The sequence below is a fragment of the Littorina saxatilis genome, linkage group LG11, assembly GCF_037325665.1.
Source record: "Littorina saxatilis isolate snail1 linkage group LG11, US_GU_Lsax_2.0, whole genome shotgun sequence".
NCBI lineage: Eukaryota > Metazoa > Mollusca > Gastropoda > Littorinimorpha > Littorinidae > Littorina > Littorina saxatilis.
Window position 1 is genome coordinate 36109897 of NC_090255.1, and position 22881 is coordinate 36132777.

Genomic DNA, 22881 nt, shown 5'->3' on the forward strand with positions numbered 1-22881 from the left:
CAAGATTTCTGTAAGAGCACACACTATTGAATGGCATAATTTACGCTTTTGACTGCGTTTTGCCTTAAAGGACATTGTTGTGCTGCTTATACTCGTCTAAATACTCGTGCGAGTCAATGAAAACCAATCCATACTACATAATAAACATCACAAGACAAAAAGATCTTTGTCTTGATCGCAGATTAAAGCCAATTGGCAGCGTGAAACTTGCTTTGCTTCTTTTTGAAAAGACTTGACTCAGTAAAAGGGGCTCTAACTCTACCACACAGCTTACAATCCTGGCAGCTATTTTCGAACATCTCCTTCAACAACACCGGCACGGTTGGCCTAGTGGTGAGGCGTCCGCCCCGTGATCGGGAGGTCGTGGGTTCGAACCCCGGCCGTGTCATACCTAAGACTTTAAAATTGGTAATCTAGTGGCTGCTCCGCCTGGCGTCTGGCATTATGGGGTTAGTGCTAGGACTGGTTGGTCCGGTGTCAGAATAATGTGACTGGGTGAGACATGAAGCCTGTGCTGCGACTTCTGTCTTGTGTGTGGCGCACGTTATATGTCAAAGCAACACCGCCCTGATATGGCCCTTCGTGGTCGGCTGGGCGTTAAGCAAACAAACAAACAAAAACCCTCAACAATAGGAAAGCACGATTTCATAACCTGATATAGAATGTGACTTTCTTTGTAGCACTGAATGAAATCTAAATGTCTCTCATAACTGTCCATATGACATGTAACGTCACCTCCGCAGGGCTAATAATATTGGGAGAAAGCCGCACAACAGTGGGGAACAAAAACAAGATGGCTGAAAGTCTTACCCCAATGTCCAGGCTCAGCTGGGAGAAGTTTTCCCTGTTAGCTGTTTGCCTGCATGTCCCACATGTCACTGAAATGAAGCAGAAGCATGAATTCATAGACAACAATGATGACACACACCTCCCGCAGTGGGGCACAGTGGGGCACAGTGGGGCACAGTGGGGCACAGTGGGGCACTGTGGGGCACTGTGGGGCACTGTGGGGCACAGTGGGGCACAGTGGGGCACTGCGGTTATGAAATTAAAGGCCCCTCCTGTTTTTGGAACCGCAGGAGCTTTCTAGTTTGCTGTTAGGTAGATTTTTGGTTCCTCTTTCCTGTCATGCTCTCTTTTTCTTCATGAATTCTTTTCTTTTTTCTGCCTTCTTGCTCATTCACCTATATTTTTTCCAAAAATCTCATCTCTTGCCGCTTGTCTCGCGATTCATGTATAGTTTAATCTGTTAGTGTTCTGATGTAAGTCCAGCAGTAGATAGGTTAAGCCTATTTTAACATACTGGAAACTGGTAATCTTCCAGTAGGTATTAATTTAGTTTTACTAAAGCCTGCTGGGACACAAGTAATGGGTTAGTGCATTTGTAAACAGGAATCGCTTGACAAGTGGCCCCCTTCATCCCCCCCTTCCTCGTCCTGATATGGCTCTGCGTAGTCGGCTGGACGTTAAGCAACAAATAAACAAACACAATGAAGACACACACCATTGCAATTGTTACTGACATCATTTGTTTACATATGTGATAAGGTGGAGTGGAAGGGGGGATAGGCCAGGAAGTATTCACATGAGACGCCGAGACAGAGGTTGATCTAACATGTCTTTATTAAAATACACCAGAAGAAGGCAGTGTAGTTCACTCTTCAATGCAGAATTAAACAAACAAGTTATGGCGGGGCCGTTCAACAAATCGCCGGTCTCAAATCGCTTAACACACACACAGACCGCCCAGGGTCTTGTCACCTTCGCGTCACGGGTCAGACTGACCGCCTCACGCTATCGGGGGCCGAATGCGCGCGCACAATACGAATTAACCAATCAGCATGTAAACATTCAACCAACCACGACACATGCATCCTAAGCACAAGTACAACAAAGACATACAGTGATACACACATGGTCGCCTCACGGGGAATAAACGGGACAGGGCTTGGCAGAGAAAAGCAAAGACAGTGGCCGTGAAATCTCCAAACGGCTACACATAAATTGCAGATGGTAAGCAAAGTATTATGGTCTATATTTTCTTTTAAGTGATGATCTTGGCAGGGTAACACAATTACAAAGACCCCTTACACTGGGTGTTTTTATATAAAAAAAACCATTTACAAGAGAAAGGGTGCAGAAGTGTGGGTCTATAGTTGAACTCCATTCATTGACTGTTTTTCTGATATTCAAACCAACCATAATTTTAACTTCTAAGGGAAATAACTCAGGCCTCTAGTCTTGAACATTCCTAACTTTCAACCTTGCTCGGATCTGTGGTGTTCTGATCACAATTGCACTCGCTGGGGAGTTTTGTTTATTCTGCCATTTCTTTTCTTTAATTCATATCAGCCTTGAATGACTCTACGGGGGTTGAAAGGGTATAACACGATAAAATCATTTTATCAAATGTCAGCCTTGAATGACCCTACGGGGTTGAAAGGGTATAACACAATACCATCCTTTTATCAAATGACGTTGGCCTTGAATGACCCTACGGGGTTGAAAGGGTATAAAAATAATACAATCTTTTTATCAAACGTATATAAGCCTTGAATTACCCTACGGGGTTGAAAGGGTATAACACAATACAATCCTTTTATCAAATGATGTCAGCCTTGAATAACCCTACGGTGTTGTAGCACCGAGTTAAGTGTTACGGTGCCTGTGCAAGGCTACAAAGAGTGCCTGAAATCACATGAACAGGAATCTCAAATATCTGTACATGTATCGTTACAAATTTCTTTACCAGTATCAACTTAGTACCATCAAAAACAATTGTAATTAATACCCCTCCGCGGGTTAGGGGGAAGAATGTACCCGATGCTCCCCAACATATAACGTAAGAGGCGACTAACGGATTCTGCTTTTACCCTTGAGTGTTTCTTGTATAGAATATAGTCAATTTTTGTAAAGATTTTAGTCAGGCAGTATGTAAGAAGTTAAGTCCTTTGTACTGGAAACTTGCATTCTTCAGATCATTGAATCACAGACATGCCTCCCCCCTCCCCCCCTGCGCGTCAAACCGGAAGCTAACGAGTTGAACTTTCTCACCTCCAATGGTGAAGATGGCGGCCACTGCCAATAGAATGATGACAGCCACGTAGAGGTTCAACTCCGGCAATGCTTGTGTCAGGAAGATGGCCCCGGAATACAAGTCAGCCTGCAAAGAACATTCACTTAATTATTTTATAACTTGATTAAGTAACAAGTTTAAACACCAACATAAGTCAACTTCTGCGCAAAAAATAAATCAAAATAATTAATTGATGAATTAAAATTAACATTTGAATACTAAGATATGTCAACTTCTTGGTTAAACTACTCAGTTATCAATCATCCGTCAAACCAATCAGTTTACGTTGATGATGTCACGGGTTCCACACAAAAAAGCAGGGTTTGATGTAACTTGTAAACCATCAATTTTAAGTTTTAAATTGAAGTTTTAACATCGCCTTGTTTCATGGAAAAATCAATTTCACACACACAAAAACACACACAAAACAAAACATTCGGAGATCTTTGTGAAGACGTAGAGAAGCAAAGCCAGCACAGACGGGTAGATACGAATCCTCTGTCCGCCGAACCGCTTCCGCAGGTATTCTGGCATCGTGAACACCTGCACAGGTAAAAAGGTATACATGTTACATTTCTTTAATTTCAATCTTAAATCGTGAAAATAGAAACAGAACGCGAGGATTCTTTCACTTCTCCAGAAAAGTCCAGCAAGAAGACAAAGAAGAACAGAATGCGTTGGCTTCAATCCATAATAATACAACATAAAGTATCGTTTAAACTCTGTGTGCACAGTAAAACATGCGTTGGCTTCAGTCCATAATAATACAACATAAAGTATCGTTTAAACTCTGTGTGCACAGTAAAACATGCGTTGGCTTCAATCCATAATAATACAACATAAAGTATCGCTTAAACTCTGTGTGAACAGTAAAACATGCGTTGGCTTCAATCCATAATAATACAACATAAAGTATCGCTTAAAGGCCAACATCCGCGGGAATTTTTCTCCTGGAGCGACCTAAACTTGAACCCGTCGCTATTCTTGGATGTCTGTTTACTTCGTGTTGCACGCAAAAATTGAGCGACTTCCTTGCCGCGTGGATTGACGAAGCTGTTTTATTCTCGTGACTGAAAACACTGCAGTGCGTGCAGTTTTATTTTGTGGGTTCGACAGATTGACTAAATCAGTAAATGTTGTAATTTCACTTTCACGAATTAGGAATCGACAAGGAATAAGATGAAAGTGTTTTTAAATTGATTTCGAAAAAAAAATTTTGATAATAATTTTGATATATTTAATTTTCAGAGCTTGTTTTTAATCCGAATATAACATATTTATATGTTTTGGGAATCAGCAAATGATGGAGAATAAGATAAACGTAAATTTGGATCGTTTTATAAATTTTTATTTTTTTTTACAATTTTCAGATTTTTAATGACCAAAGTCATTAATTAATTTTTAAGCCACCAAGCTGAAATGCAATACCGAAGTCCGGGCTTCGTCGAAGATTACTTGACCAAAATTTCAACCAATTTGGTTGAAAAATGAGGGCGTGACAGTGCCGCCTCAACTTTCACGAAAAGCCGGATATGACGTCATCAAAGACATTTATCAAAAAAATGAAAAAAACGTTCGGGGATTTCATACCCAGGAACTCTCATGTCAAATTTCATAAAGATCGGTTCAGTAGTTTAGTCTGAATCGCTCTACACACACACACACACACAGACACACACACACACACACACACACACACACACACACACGCACATACACCACGACCCTCGTTTCGATTCCCCCCTCGATGTTAAAATATTTAGTCAAAACTTGACTAAATATAAAAAGAATAGAGATAAAGAAAAGCGTGCTATCCTTCTCAGTGCAACTACTACCCCGCTCTTCTTGTCAATTTCACTGCGGTGGACTGACGATGCTACGAGTATACGCTCTTGCTGTAAAAATGCAGTGAGTTCAGTTTCATTCTGTTAGTTCGACAGCTTGACTAAATGTTGTAATTTCGCCTTACGCGACTTGTTTTCTTTTGTACATTCTCAGCAGAATTCTTTTAGTTCAACCCAATGTACTGCCCAGATAACATCTTGTTTACTGTCGGCGTTGTTTTCATGCATTGTACCACGTTCTATGATGTTTTGGATACATAAATAACAAGTCGCGTGAAGCGAAATTATAAACAAGTCGCGTAAGGCGAAAATACAATATTTAGTCAAGTAGCTGTCGAACTCACAGAATGAAACTGAACGCAATGCCATTTTTCAGCAAGACCGTATACTCGTAGCATCGTCAGTCCACCGCTCATGGCAAAGGCAGTGAAATTGACAAGAAGAGCGGGGTAGTAGTTGCGCTAAGAAGGATAGCACGCTTTTCTGTACCTCTCTTTGTTTTAACTTTCTGAGCGTGTTTTTAATCCAAACATATATCTATATGTTTTTGGAATCAGGAACCGACAAGGAATAAGATGAAAGTGTTTTTAAATTGATTTGGACAATTTAATTTTGATAATAATTTTTATATATTTAATTTTCAGAGCTTGTTTTTAATCCGAATATAACATATTTATATGTTTTTGGAATCAGCAAATGATGGAGAATAAGATAAACGTAAATTTGGATCGTTTTATAAATTTTTATTTTTTTTTACAATTTTCAGATTTTTAATGACCAAAGTCATTAATTAATTTTTAAGCCACCAAGCTGAAATGCAATACCGAAGTCCGGGCTTCGTCGAAGATTACTTGACCAAAATTTCAACCAATTTGGTTGAAAAATGAGGGCGTGACAGTGCCGCCTCAACTTTCACGAAAAGCCGGATATGACGTCATCAAAGACATTTATCAAAAAAATGAAAAAAACGTATGGGGATTTCATACCCAGGAACTCTCATGTCAAATTTCATAAAGATCGGTCCAGTAGTTTAGTCTGAATCGCTTTACACACACACACACACAGACAGACAGACACACACACACACACACACACACACGCACATACACCACGACCCTCGTTTCGATTCCCCCTCGATGTTAAAATATTTAGTCAAAACTTGACTAAATATAAAAACGCTGGCGCTGGACCCGAGTACTCTTTAGACTGGCTCGCTCCCTCAGTATGAAAGTTTTTGTCTTGTGCACGTGGATTTAAAAAAAAAAAATATTTTTATTTATTTTACACAATTAAAAAAATTATTAGAGTAAAATAAAACATTAAAACGTTCATAATAAACAATAGTAAACAAGAATTAAAAAAAAACACACAAAAAACATAGACCACACATGCCGGGAATCGAACCCGGATCACTTTGGCCATAGGTGGACGTGCTACGACAACTTTACTAGAGTTGTGCGCCTTGAATCACTGTGTCCCTGTCGCTCTCTCTCGTGCTCTCTGTCTCTCTTTCAGTCTCACCGAGACCAAAAACTGCATTGTAGTTTCTTTGCCGAGACCAAATCCCCACCCGCTGCTGCGCTGGCTGGCTTGCAAATCGTCTCGCATGCGATACGCATGCTTTTCTCGTGATCGGCGGTTCTTTTTGGCGAACTGCCTCGGGTTCAAGTTTAGGTCGCTCCAGGAGAAAAATTCCTGTGGATGTTGGCCTTTAAACTCTGTGTGAACAGTAAAACATGCGTTGGCTTCAATCCATAATAATACAACATAAAGTATCGCTTAAACTCTGTGTGCACAGTAAAACATGCGTTGGCTTCAATCCATAATAATACAACATAAAGTATCGCTTAAACTCTGTGTGCACAGTAAAACATGCGTTGATTTTGTTAAGCTAAACGGAGTTAATTAGATTCCGACTAAAATACCTGTCTTTCACTAATTATTCATCCATTCTTTTCTTTATTGGTGTTCTGGGATTTAAAAGTTGTTGATGGATAGTAGCCTTCAATGCAAGATTTCATGTGAAAGTATGAAAAACGCCAGCGATCTGCATCTCGAATGTTTAATCGAATGTTTAAATGTTATATTTGCATGTTTTCGTGCAATATTGTTCTGTATATGTGAGGCAGGCTTAAAGACAGTTTCCTATTTTATAAAGACAGACCATAGATATCCCTTGACAGGATCGCCAACTCTGCGCGCGCGCCAACGCAGGCCCTGTTTCGAACTTCCGTCTGCGGCTGCGAGAGGTTTTGACAGTAACTTTACTTCCGGTGCAGTCTTTCAACACATGGAGAAGAAGGAGAATTTCGAAGGAGCGGTGGAGTTTGTGGCTGAGGTATGTGAAAAGCAAACAAACCAATACAAAAAGATCATTGCTGATGATTGAAATGAGTCATGTGAATCAACAATAAAGATTCATTGTGGACGGCACGTCATTATTTTTGTTTTTAACACTTGAAACGCGAGAGCATCTGACACACTGGTAAATCCGAAGCTGTGCACGCAAGCTGATCAGCAGATCGTTTTTCTGCAGAATTCTCGCTCACATCGGCCACTATTTTAGCTCAGCGAACCGACAAATTTGCAGCAGAACAATTTCTGAATGTTAGAAATTCGGCTGTAGATTTATAGATACCCTTTCTATTCCATGGTTGTTGTTTTTTCAGGGGGAAAGTACCGACATCTCAATCGCTGAAAAGATGACAGCATCACCACAAAAGAAACTGCAAGAATTGCCAAAAGTAAGTAAAAATATTGACAGATCTATGTAAAAGACTATGAAAATTTAGAACTGGAACAACAGATATTCAAGAAATAACAGATAAGTGATATATTATAACTGAACCATTGATTGATTTGAATGTACATCATGCATGGAAGTTAAAAATGGTGCAGGAACTGAAGTCAGATCAACACATCAAAACGATTAGTGCAATATATTTGTTTTCTTTCCCCTCCAGCATAATTCTGTTTTGATATATGCTTGATGTCTTCTGTTGTTTTTAAATTCATTGTCACTTCTAAATTACATGCTTTATTGCAGAACGCTTGTGCATCTATCAAGAATGACAACTGCCTTTCACCGGAGCTCAGAGGGCTTGTCGACCAATTCAGTAATTGAAAAGTAAGTTTTTGAGTAAGGCGGTATAAAAAAAATCAGCTTGCAAAGTCCCAGTACCTGAAAGATCACTTTCATTCATAGTTTTCGAGCAAAAATACTGCTTCGTTGCACAGAGAGGCTACTGTTTACAAATATTTTAGGTACATGCCTGCCACTACACTATTTCAGGTACATGCCTGCCACTACAATATTTCATGTGTTTTTTAGGATCATTAATAGCACATGTCATAGTTGTAAGACATAAGGATTCATGAAAGTGGTTTGTCAACACGTTCTATAACGACAAATGGAATACAAAATTTAATATGTTCACATCCATTCATGTAAAGTGTAGTTTTGGGTTGTTGTCGTGTGTTGGTTTTGATTGTGTGCATGCATCCACATCTTCAGTTTCACTCTTGGGTTGATTTCTGCTATATTTGTGTGTTGTTTTAATAATATTTTATTTTCTGTGTTTTAGGTCCAGATCTGGAAGAGAAACTTCTGCTTCTTCATGACTGCCTAGTTCCCTGAGGCAAGGTTGGGAATGCTGCCAAAAAGAAGGCGTGGGCCAGGTACTACTCTGCTTTTTCAACCCAGCATTCAGGCATTACTGAGTTGACAGTATCCCCTGCAGTTTCAGCCTGGATTGCCTTGAACATGTTTATACTGTTGGTGTCTTAAAGGCCTATGAAGAAAAACTAGGGAACCAGTAAGTGCATTAGAAATCAAAGAGGATGAAGAGTACAATGCAAAGTATGTTGGAGTATGTGTTGCCAAAAAGCTAAAACAGAGAGTTTGGTGTCTCCAAAAGAGTGCGTACAGAGATGAGAAATTGCAGTGTTTGGAAGCCCTGACTTGCGCACCTGAATTTTACACGGTCTCGAATAGCAGCTAGCATCTGCTGAAGAGACATTAAACCCCAAAAACCAACCAACCTGAATTTTACAGTGAAACCACCCCTGACATGACAAGCATGCTGAACAAGGGCAAACTGACCTTTGTCAAGCCCAATGTATTGCAGATGTGTCTGTCCATGCAACACAAAGCAGAAATCTTAAACAGAATGAGGCAAAGCGTTGATGATATCAAATAACCAAAGGGAAGTAATTGCTCTTTATTCATACGACATGACTGTGTAATAGAGTAAGCGAGAGTTGTACAAAACCTTTTCTCCTGGCACCTGAGAGAATAACAAGCATTGAAATATACAAGCAACTTTCATCCTCTCGTGCCAGGAGAAAAGGTTCTGTACAACTCTCGCTTAATCTATTACACATGTCGTATGCATAAAGAGCGATTACTTCCCTTTGGTGATTTGATGTCCATGGAACATATTTTCTGTGAAACCTGTGCATCAACACACAGGCAAAAGCAGATGACTTTATTGAACCATGCAGGAACAGTGATGCTGTTCCGGTGTGTTTTTATGACACTTTGTATTCATTTGATCTTTCACAAGCTGTTCAAGAAGACACTTTGCAAAATGTTCTGGTTTTTTTTAAATAAGACTCCACCACAAACTGAAGACAATGATGGACAAAATGAAATGTACATGGAAAGTAAAGACTGAGGAAAAAGCTGAAAACATACAATGTTGGACAAAATGAAATGCACATGTAAAGAAAGGAGTTTGAGGAAAAAGCTGAAAACATACAATGTTGAGAACAATCAGGAAGGATCTCTGTAGTGTGTTGTGTATGATCTTTCTTCATGCAGTACAAACTATCCTATCTGATCAAGTGCATGTACATTGAATTTGAACTTCTTGATTGTTGTCTTAGGTGTCAATTTTTGGTGTTAAAATCTGCTGTCGTTAAAATGTACTTCTCTTCCTATTTCAGTATTTGGTTCAGTATTGTATCACATGGCTTGTTCAGTGGCCTGTTCTGTATTTTCATGAGTCCATGTAAATTTAAGTCTGCAACATGAAAATTTGAAACATTCATTTTGCTATGGTTCAAACCTAATTCCTTTGTGTACTTGTTCAAGATATAATTTTGACAGCGAGATATTTTGCAAACAGTTTTCATTTCAAAATCAATTGTCAGCCACTTGATAAATGTCTTGCATCGATGCGTCTGATTGTTTTTATGTTGACCACTATGTACACTGGAATTTGCTTTGCTTTCCTAATAGAACATGTTCAGTCGCATACCAGCAACACTTTGTTATAACCTTGAATGGTTGAAAACGACGTTAAACACCAAATAAATAAAGAAAGAAAGCAACACTTTGTTAACGTTTGAATGGAATTGGAAGTTGTATGAACTCAAATAGAGCATATGTATCTTTGGTCACAGTGACACACACACACACCATACAGTGACAATTAATGCAGGGCCGGACTAGGGCTACCAGGGGGGGGGGGATTATGGGGGTTGCGCAACCCCCCCTCCCCCCCTAAACATGTACCTCACTTATTTAAAAAAAATGTAGTATTGTTTATTTTATGCCGTTTCATGCAAGGAGCGACCATTTTCCTATCTCAGAATATGACCTACCCTTCAGCTTAAGGGGGCGTTGCCCCCTGACCCCCACAAGGGGCAGAGGAACATCCCCCTGGACCACCATTGGCAACCTCCGCCCCCCCCCTCCTCTTTGCTTAGTCCGGCCCTGTAATGTACCAACATTCACTATCTCACTCAGTCTCAATTCACACAATTCAATTTGACACAAGAAAGATTCCTATTTATACACATGCATATATTTAATCAATGAAGTAGATACATTCTCAAACAAAGTTTCAACATGTTGCACCCAAATTAAAGCATAAATTCTTGTGACATTTAATTTAATTAATTAATTAACGGGAATTAATCAATGCTTTAATTTGGGAGTTTGAAATTTGTCGCAATAATTTCTTGGTCAAGTTTATTTACATTCTCTGCTAAAGAGCTTTACAGTCAAATCCAAATTTCCACACCTAACCTATAAAACACAACATTCCAAATGAAAAAAAAATCATTCTCTTGGCTCAGAATTGGTGTTGAATAATTGTAACACAAAGCGATTTACTGAAAATGTTACTTGTCACTCACTTCAACACTGTCGCCAAGCCAGTCTAAACTGCAGCACGCTGCTTCGGGGGGGACTTTTTCCTTTACACTTTAAATCCAAACACCATCAGCTGCGTAGAAAAATCACTGAAAATGCTGACTCAAAGTCAAAGTCAAACCTTAACCAAGCTGGCCTCCAGGCTCCAGCACAACAACCTTAACCACCTGGTTCACCTCGTTCTTCGCGAGGCACCACGACTCGGGAAGCTGCTGAACATCACGACACAGTTCTTCAAAGTTGTAGTTGCAACAACCTCTGGCAATTCTGGTGCGGGACGGTATGTCTGAAAAAAAGCAGAACAATAAACCCTTAGTAAAACTAAATTTCTAGAGAAATAAGTCTAACTGTCCATACAAATAGCTGGATGATAGCTAATTAATGGCAGTTGATAGACGTTTGAAGTTGAACGATTTGGTGGAGAATAGGTCGACAAGCTCTCTGAGCTCCGGTGAAAGGCAGTTGAAAGGCAGAAAGAACAAGCGTTCTGCAATAAAGCATGCAATTTAGAAGTGACAATGAATTTAAAAACAACAGAAGACATCAAGCATATATATCAAAGCAGAATTATGCTAGAGGGGAGAGAAAACAAATATATTGCACTGATCTTTTTGATGTGTTGATCTGACTTCAGTTCCTGCACCATTTTTAACTTCCATGCATGATGTATACTGTTCAAAAAAAGAAACACATAGCTTGTAATATTTGGTTAATTTAGTTATATGGCTACAAGGATATCCACCAAACTGCAGAAAATGTTTATCTGGTCGTCGACCTTTCGTCCATTGCCACAAGTGAGCTCTGCACGTGACGCATGCGTTATCAGTGGCTACAATGTCAAAATTGCTCATTTGGCATGACCACTCGTCATGCTTCAGTGAAATCTCGTAAAACTCGGGGAATATTGAGCTCTCACCATGTCTTCCAAAACCCATAAAAGCGGATTGTTCGCCACAAAGAAATCAGACGACAATTCAGCGACGAAAGATGGCCCGATTGAGCAGAGAAGACCGCCAAATTGCATTGGGTCGTTTACAAGCAGGCCAAAGTCAAAGTGCAATCGCCAGGCACTTCCACGTGTCCCAGAGCACCATCAGTAGACTGTGGGTCAGGTTTCAAGCCACTGGCTCCGTTGCTGACTGGCCACGAGCGGGAAGACCAAGGGCGACAACTGCTGCTCACGACCGCTTCATACGGCTCCGCCACCTCCGGAATCGTTTCCTGTCGGCCTCACCTTCTGTCCAGGCTCTCCCCGGGCCACACCGATTATCGGACCAGACCGTGCGGAACCGCCTGCATGAAGCTGGTTTGAGAGCTCGCAGACCTCACAGAGGAGCTGTCCTCACCCGCCGCCATCGCCAGAACCGAGTGCAGTGGGGCAACCAGCACCTTCGCTGGACCGTCCGGAATCACTGGAGACACGTGTGGTTCAGCGACGAGTCCTACTTCCTGCTCCAGCGACATGATGGTCGGAGGAGGGTCTACCGGAGAGTAAACGAACGTTACGCGCCCAACTGTGTGGATGAGGCACCCGTTCATGGTGGTGGAGGCGTCATGGTGTGGGGGGCGATCAATACCGCTGGAAGGAGCACCCTGGTGCACGTCCAAGGGCGCATAACTGCCCAGCGATACGTGGAGGAAATTCTGCGCCCACACGCCCTTCCTCTTCTGGCTGACCAGGATGCCATATTCCAGCAGGACAACGCTCGCCCGCACACAGCACGACTCACCACCCAGTTCCTCACCGACCACCATGTCCAGGTGCTTCCCTGGCCATCCATGTCGCCAGACATGAACCCGATAGAACACCTCTGGGATGAATTGGACAGACGTGTGCGCAGGCGAGAAGAAGCGCCGGCAAATCACCGCGATCTATTGCAGGCACTTCAGGAGGAGTGGGACACCATCCCACAGCAAGATATCCGGCATCTGATCCAGTCCATGCCCAGAAGGTGCCGGGCAGTTGTTGCTGCTCAAGGCAGTCACACCCCCTACTGACTTGACAGCCTCGGCACCCAATCGTATTGATTGACTGATTGATTTGAAGATGCAAATGAACTGTGTGTGCATTCAACTGTGTCCATACCAAATTTCAAAGAAATAATCTAAATATTGGATTTTCTGTTAATTTTTTCGAAAAATAAAACAAATTTGGCAAGTAGCAACTATGCGTTTCTTTTTTTGAACAGTATAGTATTCAAATCAATCAATGGTTCAGTTATAATTTTTCACTTATCGGTTATTTCTTGAATATCTGTTGTTCCAGTTCTAAATTTTCATAGTCTTTTACATAGATCTGTCAATATTTTTACTTACTTTTGGCAATTCTTGCAGTTTCTTTTGTGGTGATGCTGTCATCTTTTCAGCGATTGAGATGTCGGTACTTTCCCCCTGAAAAAACAACAACCATGGAATAGAAAGGGTATCTATAAACCTACAGCCGAATTTCTAACATTCAGAAATTGTTCTGTTGCAAATTTGTCGGTTCGCTGAGCTAAAATAGTGGCCGATGTGAGCGAGATATCTGCAGAAAAACGATCTGCTGATCAGCTTGCGTGCACAGCTTCGGATTTACCAGTGTGTCAGATGCTCTCGCGTTTCAAGTGTTAAAAACAAAAATAATGACGTGCCGTCCACAATGAATCTTTATTGTTGATTCACATGACTCATTTCAATCATCAGCAATGATCTTTTTGTACTGGTTTGTTTGCTTTTCACATACCTCAGCCACAAACTCCACCTCCCCTTCGAAATTCTCCTTCTCCATGTGTTGAAAGACTGCACCGGAAGTAAAGTTACTGTCAAAATCGTCTTTTCCGCTTTCCGCTACTTGCTGAGCGCGCGCAACGAGTTGGCGATCCTGTCAATACACATCTATGGACAGACAAAGTATTTGTTCTTGTTCTTGTTCTCTTTTTTTTTTTTTGCTTTAAAAAATACTCACCCCGGCAGCAACGTACACTGGTACGAACAGCCATCCTAGGATCATCAGGATGAAAATGGCCTGTAAAACAGAACAGATCCTGTACAGAGACCTTCACGGAGGAACTCATCACAAATCTTAGTTTCTGAGGAAATATAGCCCCACAAGAGGTTGCATTAAAACACACCATCTCCTTACCCCCCCCCCCCCCCCCCCCCCTCAAAGTACGCGCACCCTAATACTCTGGTTTCGTCTCCTCCTCTGCTACCCGCTCCCCGACAGACAGACAACACACACACGCACACACACACGCACACGCACGCACACACACACACACTCACACCCCACCCCCCCACACACACACACACACCCCACCCCCCCACCACACACACACACACACTCACACCCCACCGCCACCACACACACACACACTCACACCCCACCACACACACTCACACCCCACCCCACCCCCACACACACAGACACACACACAGACACACACACACTCACACCCCACCCCCCACCATACACACACACACACTCACACCCCACCCCCCACCACACACACACAAACACCACACAATCTAAACATGCTGTAAAAATAAAACACGTTCTAGAACAGACAACTAACGCACTTGCAATACTTGACTTCTGTTCAAATAGGACTATCACATTCCGTTAATTTTGACATTTGTTTCAATAACCGCGATGTGTAACTCACGTTCAGCTCGAAGACGGCTATACCGATACCACCGGCTGCACCGGACCCGGCCAGCCCCACGAAGTGACCGCTGCCAATGTTACTGGCGAACAGGGAGGCTCCCACCTGAAGAATAAGAAACACAAGTTAGTTAAGAAACAAAGGACAATACAAATTGTCATCATTTTCACGAGTTTTCATTCACAAGCACCTGGGAAATAAATCTCATGTTCCCCGGGGAATAAATCCCCGGTTACCATAGTTGCAGTATGAGTTATTTCTAATATGCTGACTGTTAGCAAATGATAACAAGACATGTCGAGAAAAAAGATATCAAAATGAGCCTTTAGGCGAATTTTGATAGCGTTTTCGAGACATGTCTTGTTATCATTTGCTAACAGTCAGCATATTAGTAATAACGGTTTTATTATCCGTGCGTGGTAACAAACATAATACCCGAAGCGACCCTGCAAGTAAAGTGTCGCCATTTTGGCTTGGTTGGTTACAAGGTAAACAGAGCAAACAAAACAAACATCCAGCACACTTTCAGCTTTCAAGTAATCTTTCCCAAAAAGTTTAATTCACAACGTGTCCCTTCTTTTCTGTGCATAGTATCATAAAAACACTCAACAACAACAAAAACCAGAACACAGACTCGAAAATGCTAACAAACAGAAAGTCCGAAATTGGAACGGACAGTTCTCGGAAGAGCCATCTCAAATGTTGCACATTTGTGTTGCGCATGCGCAGTTGAATGCGGTTAAATGTCGGTGGAATTGAATGTTGATCGTTGCATGCGAGAGGTCACAGTGATGGAACATTGGCGGATTTGGTCTCGTTGGAGGCATGGCAGGTTCGTATTCCGGATCGAAAAGAGCTGCTACCTCGTCGTTGCTGAGTTCCACGTCCTGTCGGATCGTCTGCTGGCTTGTGACAGTCGCCGATGCAACGAGACGACCCCGTTCGATTCTGCTTCCCTTCGAAGTTTTGGCTTGTTCTCCCCGCGAAGTATGACTTGGGAGCAGTGCCAACTGCCTATTCTCTGTGAGCTGGGACGACATAGCAGCTGCCATCTCTAGTTTTTTGGCGGTGGATGTTTTTTGGTAAGATCTAACAGTTTTGTGACCGGTGACACTGATAATGTCAATTGGACTGAAGTTCTTGTCTGCGAGTAGTGTTGCACCCGTCGCTCGCACGCTGTGGTTTGTGTAGATCTATATCTGCGACAATTGACACAGCTCACTTCTTCATAGTGTGGACGCCCATGGGTCTGTTGTCATACCATGTTTCGTCATCTCCATGGAACGTATTGTCAATTGCCAAAGATGCTCACACTTTGGATTTAGCAGAGACAGGGACTTGTAGCTGTACACTTACTGGACAGCTGCTGTCCCCAGTCTCTGGCATGACTCCAGTCACAAGTTCTTCGTCTCCAGCTCTGTGATTCTTGGTAAGTTCATCAAACCGTTTGATTACGTATTGTTTCCCTGTTGTTTGATCCATCTTCACTTCGAAGGTGTCTTTCGTCATTTTTTCAAAGTTTTCCAGGCCCCGTCTAAAAAATAAAACCGGACATCTAACTGAACCTTGTTCAAAAGGCCAGTGGGGGTGTTGGGAGACTTGAATTTTGATGCGTATAGGTTTTTTAGATCTTCTTGATTGATGGCAGGTTTGTTTGTCATGTTGCCAAAAGCACATAGGTGTAGTCTGCTACTGACAGCACCAAAAAGAGTTGCTTCCCTTTACTCAGTATTAAACTTACTTGCCATTCTATTTCCCTCCCACCGACAGAATTTGCTTTTTAGCACATTTTACATAGTAAATTGCACGAGAAAAATGTCAAAAAGTGACATTCAGTAGAACAATTCACCCTGATGTTTTTTATATTAATTTTTATTTTGTCGTGGTGATTTTTAATGCGTTATACAAAAAGGGTCCCGCCTTGAACGTTATAACATTTAACAGGTCACCTAGAATCAGTCCTGATTGGTCACATAGCCATAAAGGGCACTAGAAGGATAATAAGAAGCCCTATTACATGGATAATCAAAAGCAAACCCAATAGAAACGCTCGAGGATTCTTCGGCTCTTTTCATTGGCGTTTCCCCAGACCTAAACAGACAACACTGCTTTGCCAAGTTCCAAATACGAACTGGCAAATGTAAACAAAAAACAAAACTACCTCATCAAAGGTCATACATTTATGCTTTATCGCAAACAAATGAAACCTATCGATATGTTTTATCTTCTCACAAAGTCATGGAGTGCGTGTATCTCTGTTTGGAGACTTGAAACACGAACGTCAAGTTTTAGTCAAACCAATTGTCCCCTGACACACACATTTTGACCCGTGCACAAGACGTTGTATCAATAAACTAAGCGCAAATAAAAAAATAATAATAAAAAAGCAAAGAACATAGCAACAAGAAATGAAGACATCTGACAAAGCCGAGCAAGCAGAATGACAAGTCTAATGAAAAACAGAGAGGCAATGAGAAACAAGATCGCGATTATCTTTCCTTCGCGGCACGATGCAAATCGTTTGTGTCCTTTGACCCAATTCGTGCAGTGCTGCACGATGCAAATCTTCTGTGACCTTTGACTCAACGTAGCTTCAATATTCGATTACTAATATTTACCACTGAAAACCGAGGGGTGGAATACCGAGAGGGGCAGGGTGGTAGGGCGATGGTGAAATGTAATGAAGAGACACGTGTAGCAATAAGAGAAAACCGATTCTGCAATAACACAAACAAGAACAAAAAACCCAACACTGACCTATATGAATATTTAATCAATAATATGATCGTCTGCGTTGCAGGTGTGCAAGTGAAGGGTTGGGGGGGGGGGTAACTTGATCATTAATTTGTGTGTGTCAATGTTTGTGTTCATGGACTGATTGTGGGGGAGGGGGAGGGTGGGGTGGGGTGTGTTTCAGGTTTTGGTGTGGGTATGAAACGAGCAAAACAATACCCACACCACAAAATCTTGGAGGCAAAAAACACTCGCCGTCGCATCATTTTGTCCGCACAATAATATATGCACCAACAACCGGAAAGAAAGGTGACAATGGAAAAAGACTCATCTTTGCTTCCAGCGATTCCTTGCCCCCGACTCGAACGTCGCACGATAATCCACATAACAGATCTGTTGTGAGATGGTCAACGCTGACTGTGCAAGCAAATCACCTCGTTTGAAATACGACAATCCCATCGCTCGAATGCAACATATGGGCACTATCGTCTCAAAGGCGCTTACTGTTGGTTTCACACACCACTCTGTAGTCGAAACCTACAGAACTTCGCATCCTCAAACCTGACATACTTGTCTCAACATTATAAACTCAAATCACACACAGTAAGTTGCTTTCGCACGCCAGCTTTGAACAACGTGCTGGAGCCCCGAACATGCATTATAATAACAGAACTCGCGTTTCAAACCATGGCTCCCTGTGTTGATTTTTCACTTAATGTTGAACCACCAAAATGATGACAAAAACGATGTTTGATGGTTTGTTGCCAGACCAGCTTTTTTGTCGGTCCTCGGGGGGCATATCGACTTTTGTTTCATATTTATTGACCGAGGCCTTCGGCCTTGGTCAATAAATATGAAACAAAAGACGATATGCTCCTCCTCGGACCGACAAAAAAGCTGGTCTGTCAACAACCCATCAAACATCTTATAGTATCAGATTTGTTTTTGACTGGCAGACAGGCAGAAAGAGATCGGCAGACGTCTGCGGACAGCCGAGAAATGGACCCGAGCACAAGCACACATACGCGCAAACTGACGGACAGACAGACAGACAGACAGACAGACAACAGAAAGCCAGACCGACAGACAGACTACGAAACGCACACAAGAATGTCGATCGAAAGACAGACAAGCAGAGACACGCATGACCTCGCGCAAAAAAACCGATAATTGTTTTGGGAGACCTTCAGCTAATAAAGACAGACAGACAGACAGTCAGACAGACGGATACTCACCGGGACCCAGTGCATAGACCTTCCAGCCAAGAAGTAACCGCCAATGCTGCCTCTGTTTCGACATGACGACTGAAACACACAGCAAACAATTCATGTTGAATTAACTTTGAAGATTAAGTGAAAAAGAAAATATGAGAGAGATAGAGAGAGAGAGAGAGAGAATGAGAGAGAGAGAGAGAGAGAGCGAGACAGAGAGAGAGAGCGAGACAGACAGGCAGACACACACCGATAAAGTGTTCAACGTATAGCTTTGAGGCCACGTTGATACTGACATTAATTTTGTTATCAATGACGAATTCCTTGCGTGGAAATTATTTTCTCAAGACAAAGGCAAACATATATGTTTGTTTTTACAGTTAGTCAAGTTTTGACTAAATGTTTTAACATAGAGGGGGAATCGAGACGAGGGTCGCTCGTGGTGTGTGTGTGTGTGTGTGTGTGTGTGTGTGTGTGTGTGTGTGTGTGTGTGTAGAGCGATTGAGAGTAAACTACTGGACCGATCTTTATGAAATTTGACATGAGAGTTCCTGGGTATGATATCCCCGGACATTTTTTTTCATTTTTTCGATAAATGTCTTTGATGACGTCATATCCGGCTTTTTGTAAAAGTTGAGGCGGCACTGTCACACCCTCATTTTTCAATCAAATTGATTGAAATTTTGGCCAAGCAATCTTCGACGAAGGCCAGACTTCAGTATTACATTTCAGCTTGGTGGCCTAAAAATCAATTAATGACTTTGGTCATTAAAAATCTGAAAATTGTAATTAAAATTATTTTTTTATAAAACGATCCAAATTTACGTTCATCTTATTCTTCATCATTTTCTGATTCCAAAAACATATAAATATGTTATATTCGGATTAAAAACAAGGTCTGAAAATAAAATATAAAAATTATTATCAAAATCAAATGTCCGCAATCGATTTAAAAACAATTTCATCTTATTCCTTGTCGGTTCCTGATTCCAAAAACATATAGATATGATATGTTTGGATTAAAAACACGCTCAGAAAGTTAACACGAAGAGAGGTAAAGAAAAGCGTGCTATGCAGCACAGCGAAACCACTACCGCGCTGAACAGGCTCGTCAGTTTCACTCCGTTTTGCACAAGCCGAGCGGCGGACTTCGGTCACTGTGAAAAATTGCATTGCGTTCAGTTTCATTCTTGAGTTCCACAGCTTGACTAAATGAAGTAATTTTGCCTTACGCGACTTGTTTCTTTTGTTTGTGCAAGGGCCATCCTAGACAAAAGCCTGGACGGATCTGTCATAATTGTGAAGGTTGTAACTGTTTACATCTAAAATGGTGCTTCATGCCCCACAGGTCAGATTGTTTACACGGGAGGGAGTGAGCATTTACAGTTGCCTTGATCCTTGCCCTCGTCAAGGCTGATCGAGACACCCAGACATGACATGAGGGAAGATGAAAGGGAACGGAGGAGCAGTGCTACGCGATCGAAGTGTGTATTATGTACACGCGGTGTTCCTCCAGAAAAGACCGAAGCGACATGTGACGTCAGTCGTTCAGTGGGGCCTTTAGGAATCGCACATTCGCGGGCGGGAGCTGGAGGGGGGAGGATTGTAAGGACGCCATTTGACCAGTTGTTGCCATTGTACATAATACGACTTACGTAGTGCTATTGCTATTCTGGTCAAGCCACGGAAAGTAGTTCAGTGCTCTTCAGTCACCCTCAGCCGAACAGTTCAAAGCAGGCTTTGCTGAAAATGACTAGCCCCCTTTGTATTTACAAAAGACAGCCTAGTCCGCTTACGTTCAGGCCGACAGGCGTACAAAGTACTCTTCGTTTGTGCACCAATGACTTTGATAATTCAGGCACATGCACAAACACGGAGAAGGTCTTCGTATCACCGCCCTTCGCCAATTGTTGTCTGATTCGGGGTCAGGACCAATTACTCTCAAAGCATGAATATGTGTCAAGAGTTGCTGCGCATGACAAAACCTGCTTACTAAGTGTTACACGATTCGCTATGCTTCAATTGGAATACAAATGTCGGAATACCGGGGCTGAGGTGTCAGTGTTTTTAGTGACTTTAAAAACATCAAAACTTGTGTTCTCAGGGAAATGAAGCCACCGTGAAAAATTGTGATAGTGCAAAGGTAACATGCGCCTTTAGTCGCCTTGTGTGGTGAGATACGTGCGCGATATAAATCCTCGTAAATAAATAAAAATAAAATAAAATTACGTACTCGCGATTCTGAGCTTCGTCTTTGGCATGTTCACTTAGTTTTAAACAATTTTATTCAGAAAACTGCAAATAACAACGCATTAATGTCGCATACAATCAAGTAAATAAATAGAGCACAACTAGCTAAAGCTTATAAACGTGCCCTTAAAAGTAATATATTGTCTGGTTTGGCGGACGAAAACAACGTATACGGAAAGGTTTCACTTCAAGGGCCAATAGGAAAAAAGAGGAGAAAACACCTTCAGGAGAAATGGACAGGACAAGGAACCGGAGAGGGGGGAGGGGGGGGGGGGCTAGATAAAGGTAGAAAACTCAGGGAGCCTGTGTGTTTGAAACTCATTGCATATCAAACCACCTCCCATTCCCACGAATCGGGTTGCTTACTTAGCACTTGTTTCCATGTTGTAAATAGTCAAGAAGCCACAAACATTCCATTACTTTGCAAACATCAACCCTCTCACCCACAAAACACAATAAAGTAGAGCAAAACAAGAATGAGTCATCGTCTCATACTCACGATTATGCCCACGCTGATGACAGCGATGAAATAGGCGATGATGACGAGGATGTCTCCCCAATGCAGACGACTTTCCGCCATCGTCAACGACCACGACTACAACAGGCTGATTATAGAACGACGAAGCTCTCCTGTCTGATCACCGCCACACCACCAATACCGCTGCTGACAGTTGTGATATGCGTTCTTTAAATTCAACGTGTGCCGCTCCGCATTGTTCAGAATCCTTCGCGGAGGCACTGCACAAGAAGTGGAACAAAATGCATTACATTTAGTCAAACATGTCGCAAAATCGAAAGCCTATAGGTTGCGGAAAAGTCAGTCACCAGAACGTAAACAAAAACATGAAGTGAGTTTTCACAAAGACAGAGGTTCAGAGTCAAGTCAAGTCAAGTCAAGTTTTATTAGTCCATAACCCCTGGGGGCATTTTGAACAATAAATACAATCAATACAATCATGATATATGCTAATATAATAAATTAAAAAAAACAGATAATGAAAAACTGTTACAGATTCTATTAATAAAGTCCAAAATATTCTTTAGCAATTTCTTTTTGTTAGTAGCAAACAACTTTTTAAATTTAAGTGCATTAGGTTTTTTCCAATAGTAAGGTGGTAACAACCCAGCTCTTTCTTTTTGACAAATAAATAATGGAATTCATCACCTATGTCTTGTGATACACATTTGGTGCAAGTTCTTTCTGACCTCGGGATGTTAAGATAACGTTCTTTCTGTACAGGCAAATTGTAGTTTAATGTTCTAAACTTCATCATTGAAACACATTGCTGATATGGCAGGTGTGTGACATAGTCTTCACATGCACAAATATTTTTAAACATTCGATAATTCCAAAACATATTTTTAGTTCCAATTTCTGTAAACCATTTATGGATATACTGGTCATACAAGCTTCTTTTTACTTTCTCTTTAAACCATGCGCTTGAATATTGAACATTTTCTTGAAAAGTCCAAAGGCCAGAGAGACCAATTTCATTTAAAGGGCAGCTGTCCGGTTGTGGCTCTCAAAATCTGTTCCTTAGAATGAGTTCAAAGTCAAGTCAAACAGTTTATTTACCAAATGCAAAGCACAGGATTTTGTTATGGTGTATGCATAAAACTTCACACTCCTTCCACACGCATATATCATAACAACTATGTACAGATAAAGTGTTCAATTCCACTGAGCCTACTACGTGCGCACACCAACCAGACAGTTCAAAACGGACTGGTTGTTCTTCCAGCACCAATTTGACAGGAGCAATCCCAGGTTGCATGGATAAAGATAAATGAATTCCCTAAAAATCATATCTAAAAATATAGTCATCAATATAATAAATCCGAGTACATGCTAACACAGTTAATCACAGGACACAACCCTTACATCTATTAAGATATTTCATTTAAGGATACTCGATCCATTTCAAAACTTTAACTGACACATATCACAGATCTAACATTAAGA

The 22881-nt window shown here is 41.5% G+C and overlaps 1 protein-coding gene across 2 annotated transcripts; it reads right to left on the reverse strand.

The window, feature by feature from the left end:
* Positions 1-3210: 3210 nt before the first annotated feature.
* Positions 3211-21797, reverse strand: LOC138980369 (sodium/glucose cotransporter 2-like). 2 transcript variants are annotated; one of them, XM_070353237.1, is made up of 6 exons: positions 21418-21797; positions 18693-18761; positions 14725-14829; positions 14025-14084; positions 13397-13471; positions 10709-11366 (listed from the first exon to the last, which is right to left on the reverse strand). In XM_070353237.1, exons 1-6 carry the CDS (start codon positions 21496-21498, stop codon positions 11253-11255), a joined length of 504 nt encoding a protein of 167 aa, XP_070209338.1. In that variant the 5' UTR covers positions 21499-21797; the 3' UTR covers positions 10709-11252. The 2 variants fall into 2 exon arrangements, with proteins under 2 accessions (XP_070209339.1, XP_070209338.1); XM_070353238.1 differs by lacking the exons at positions 10709-11366; positions 13397-13471 and adding an exon at positions 3211-3619.
* Positions 21798-22881: the final 1084 nt, after the last annotated feature.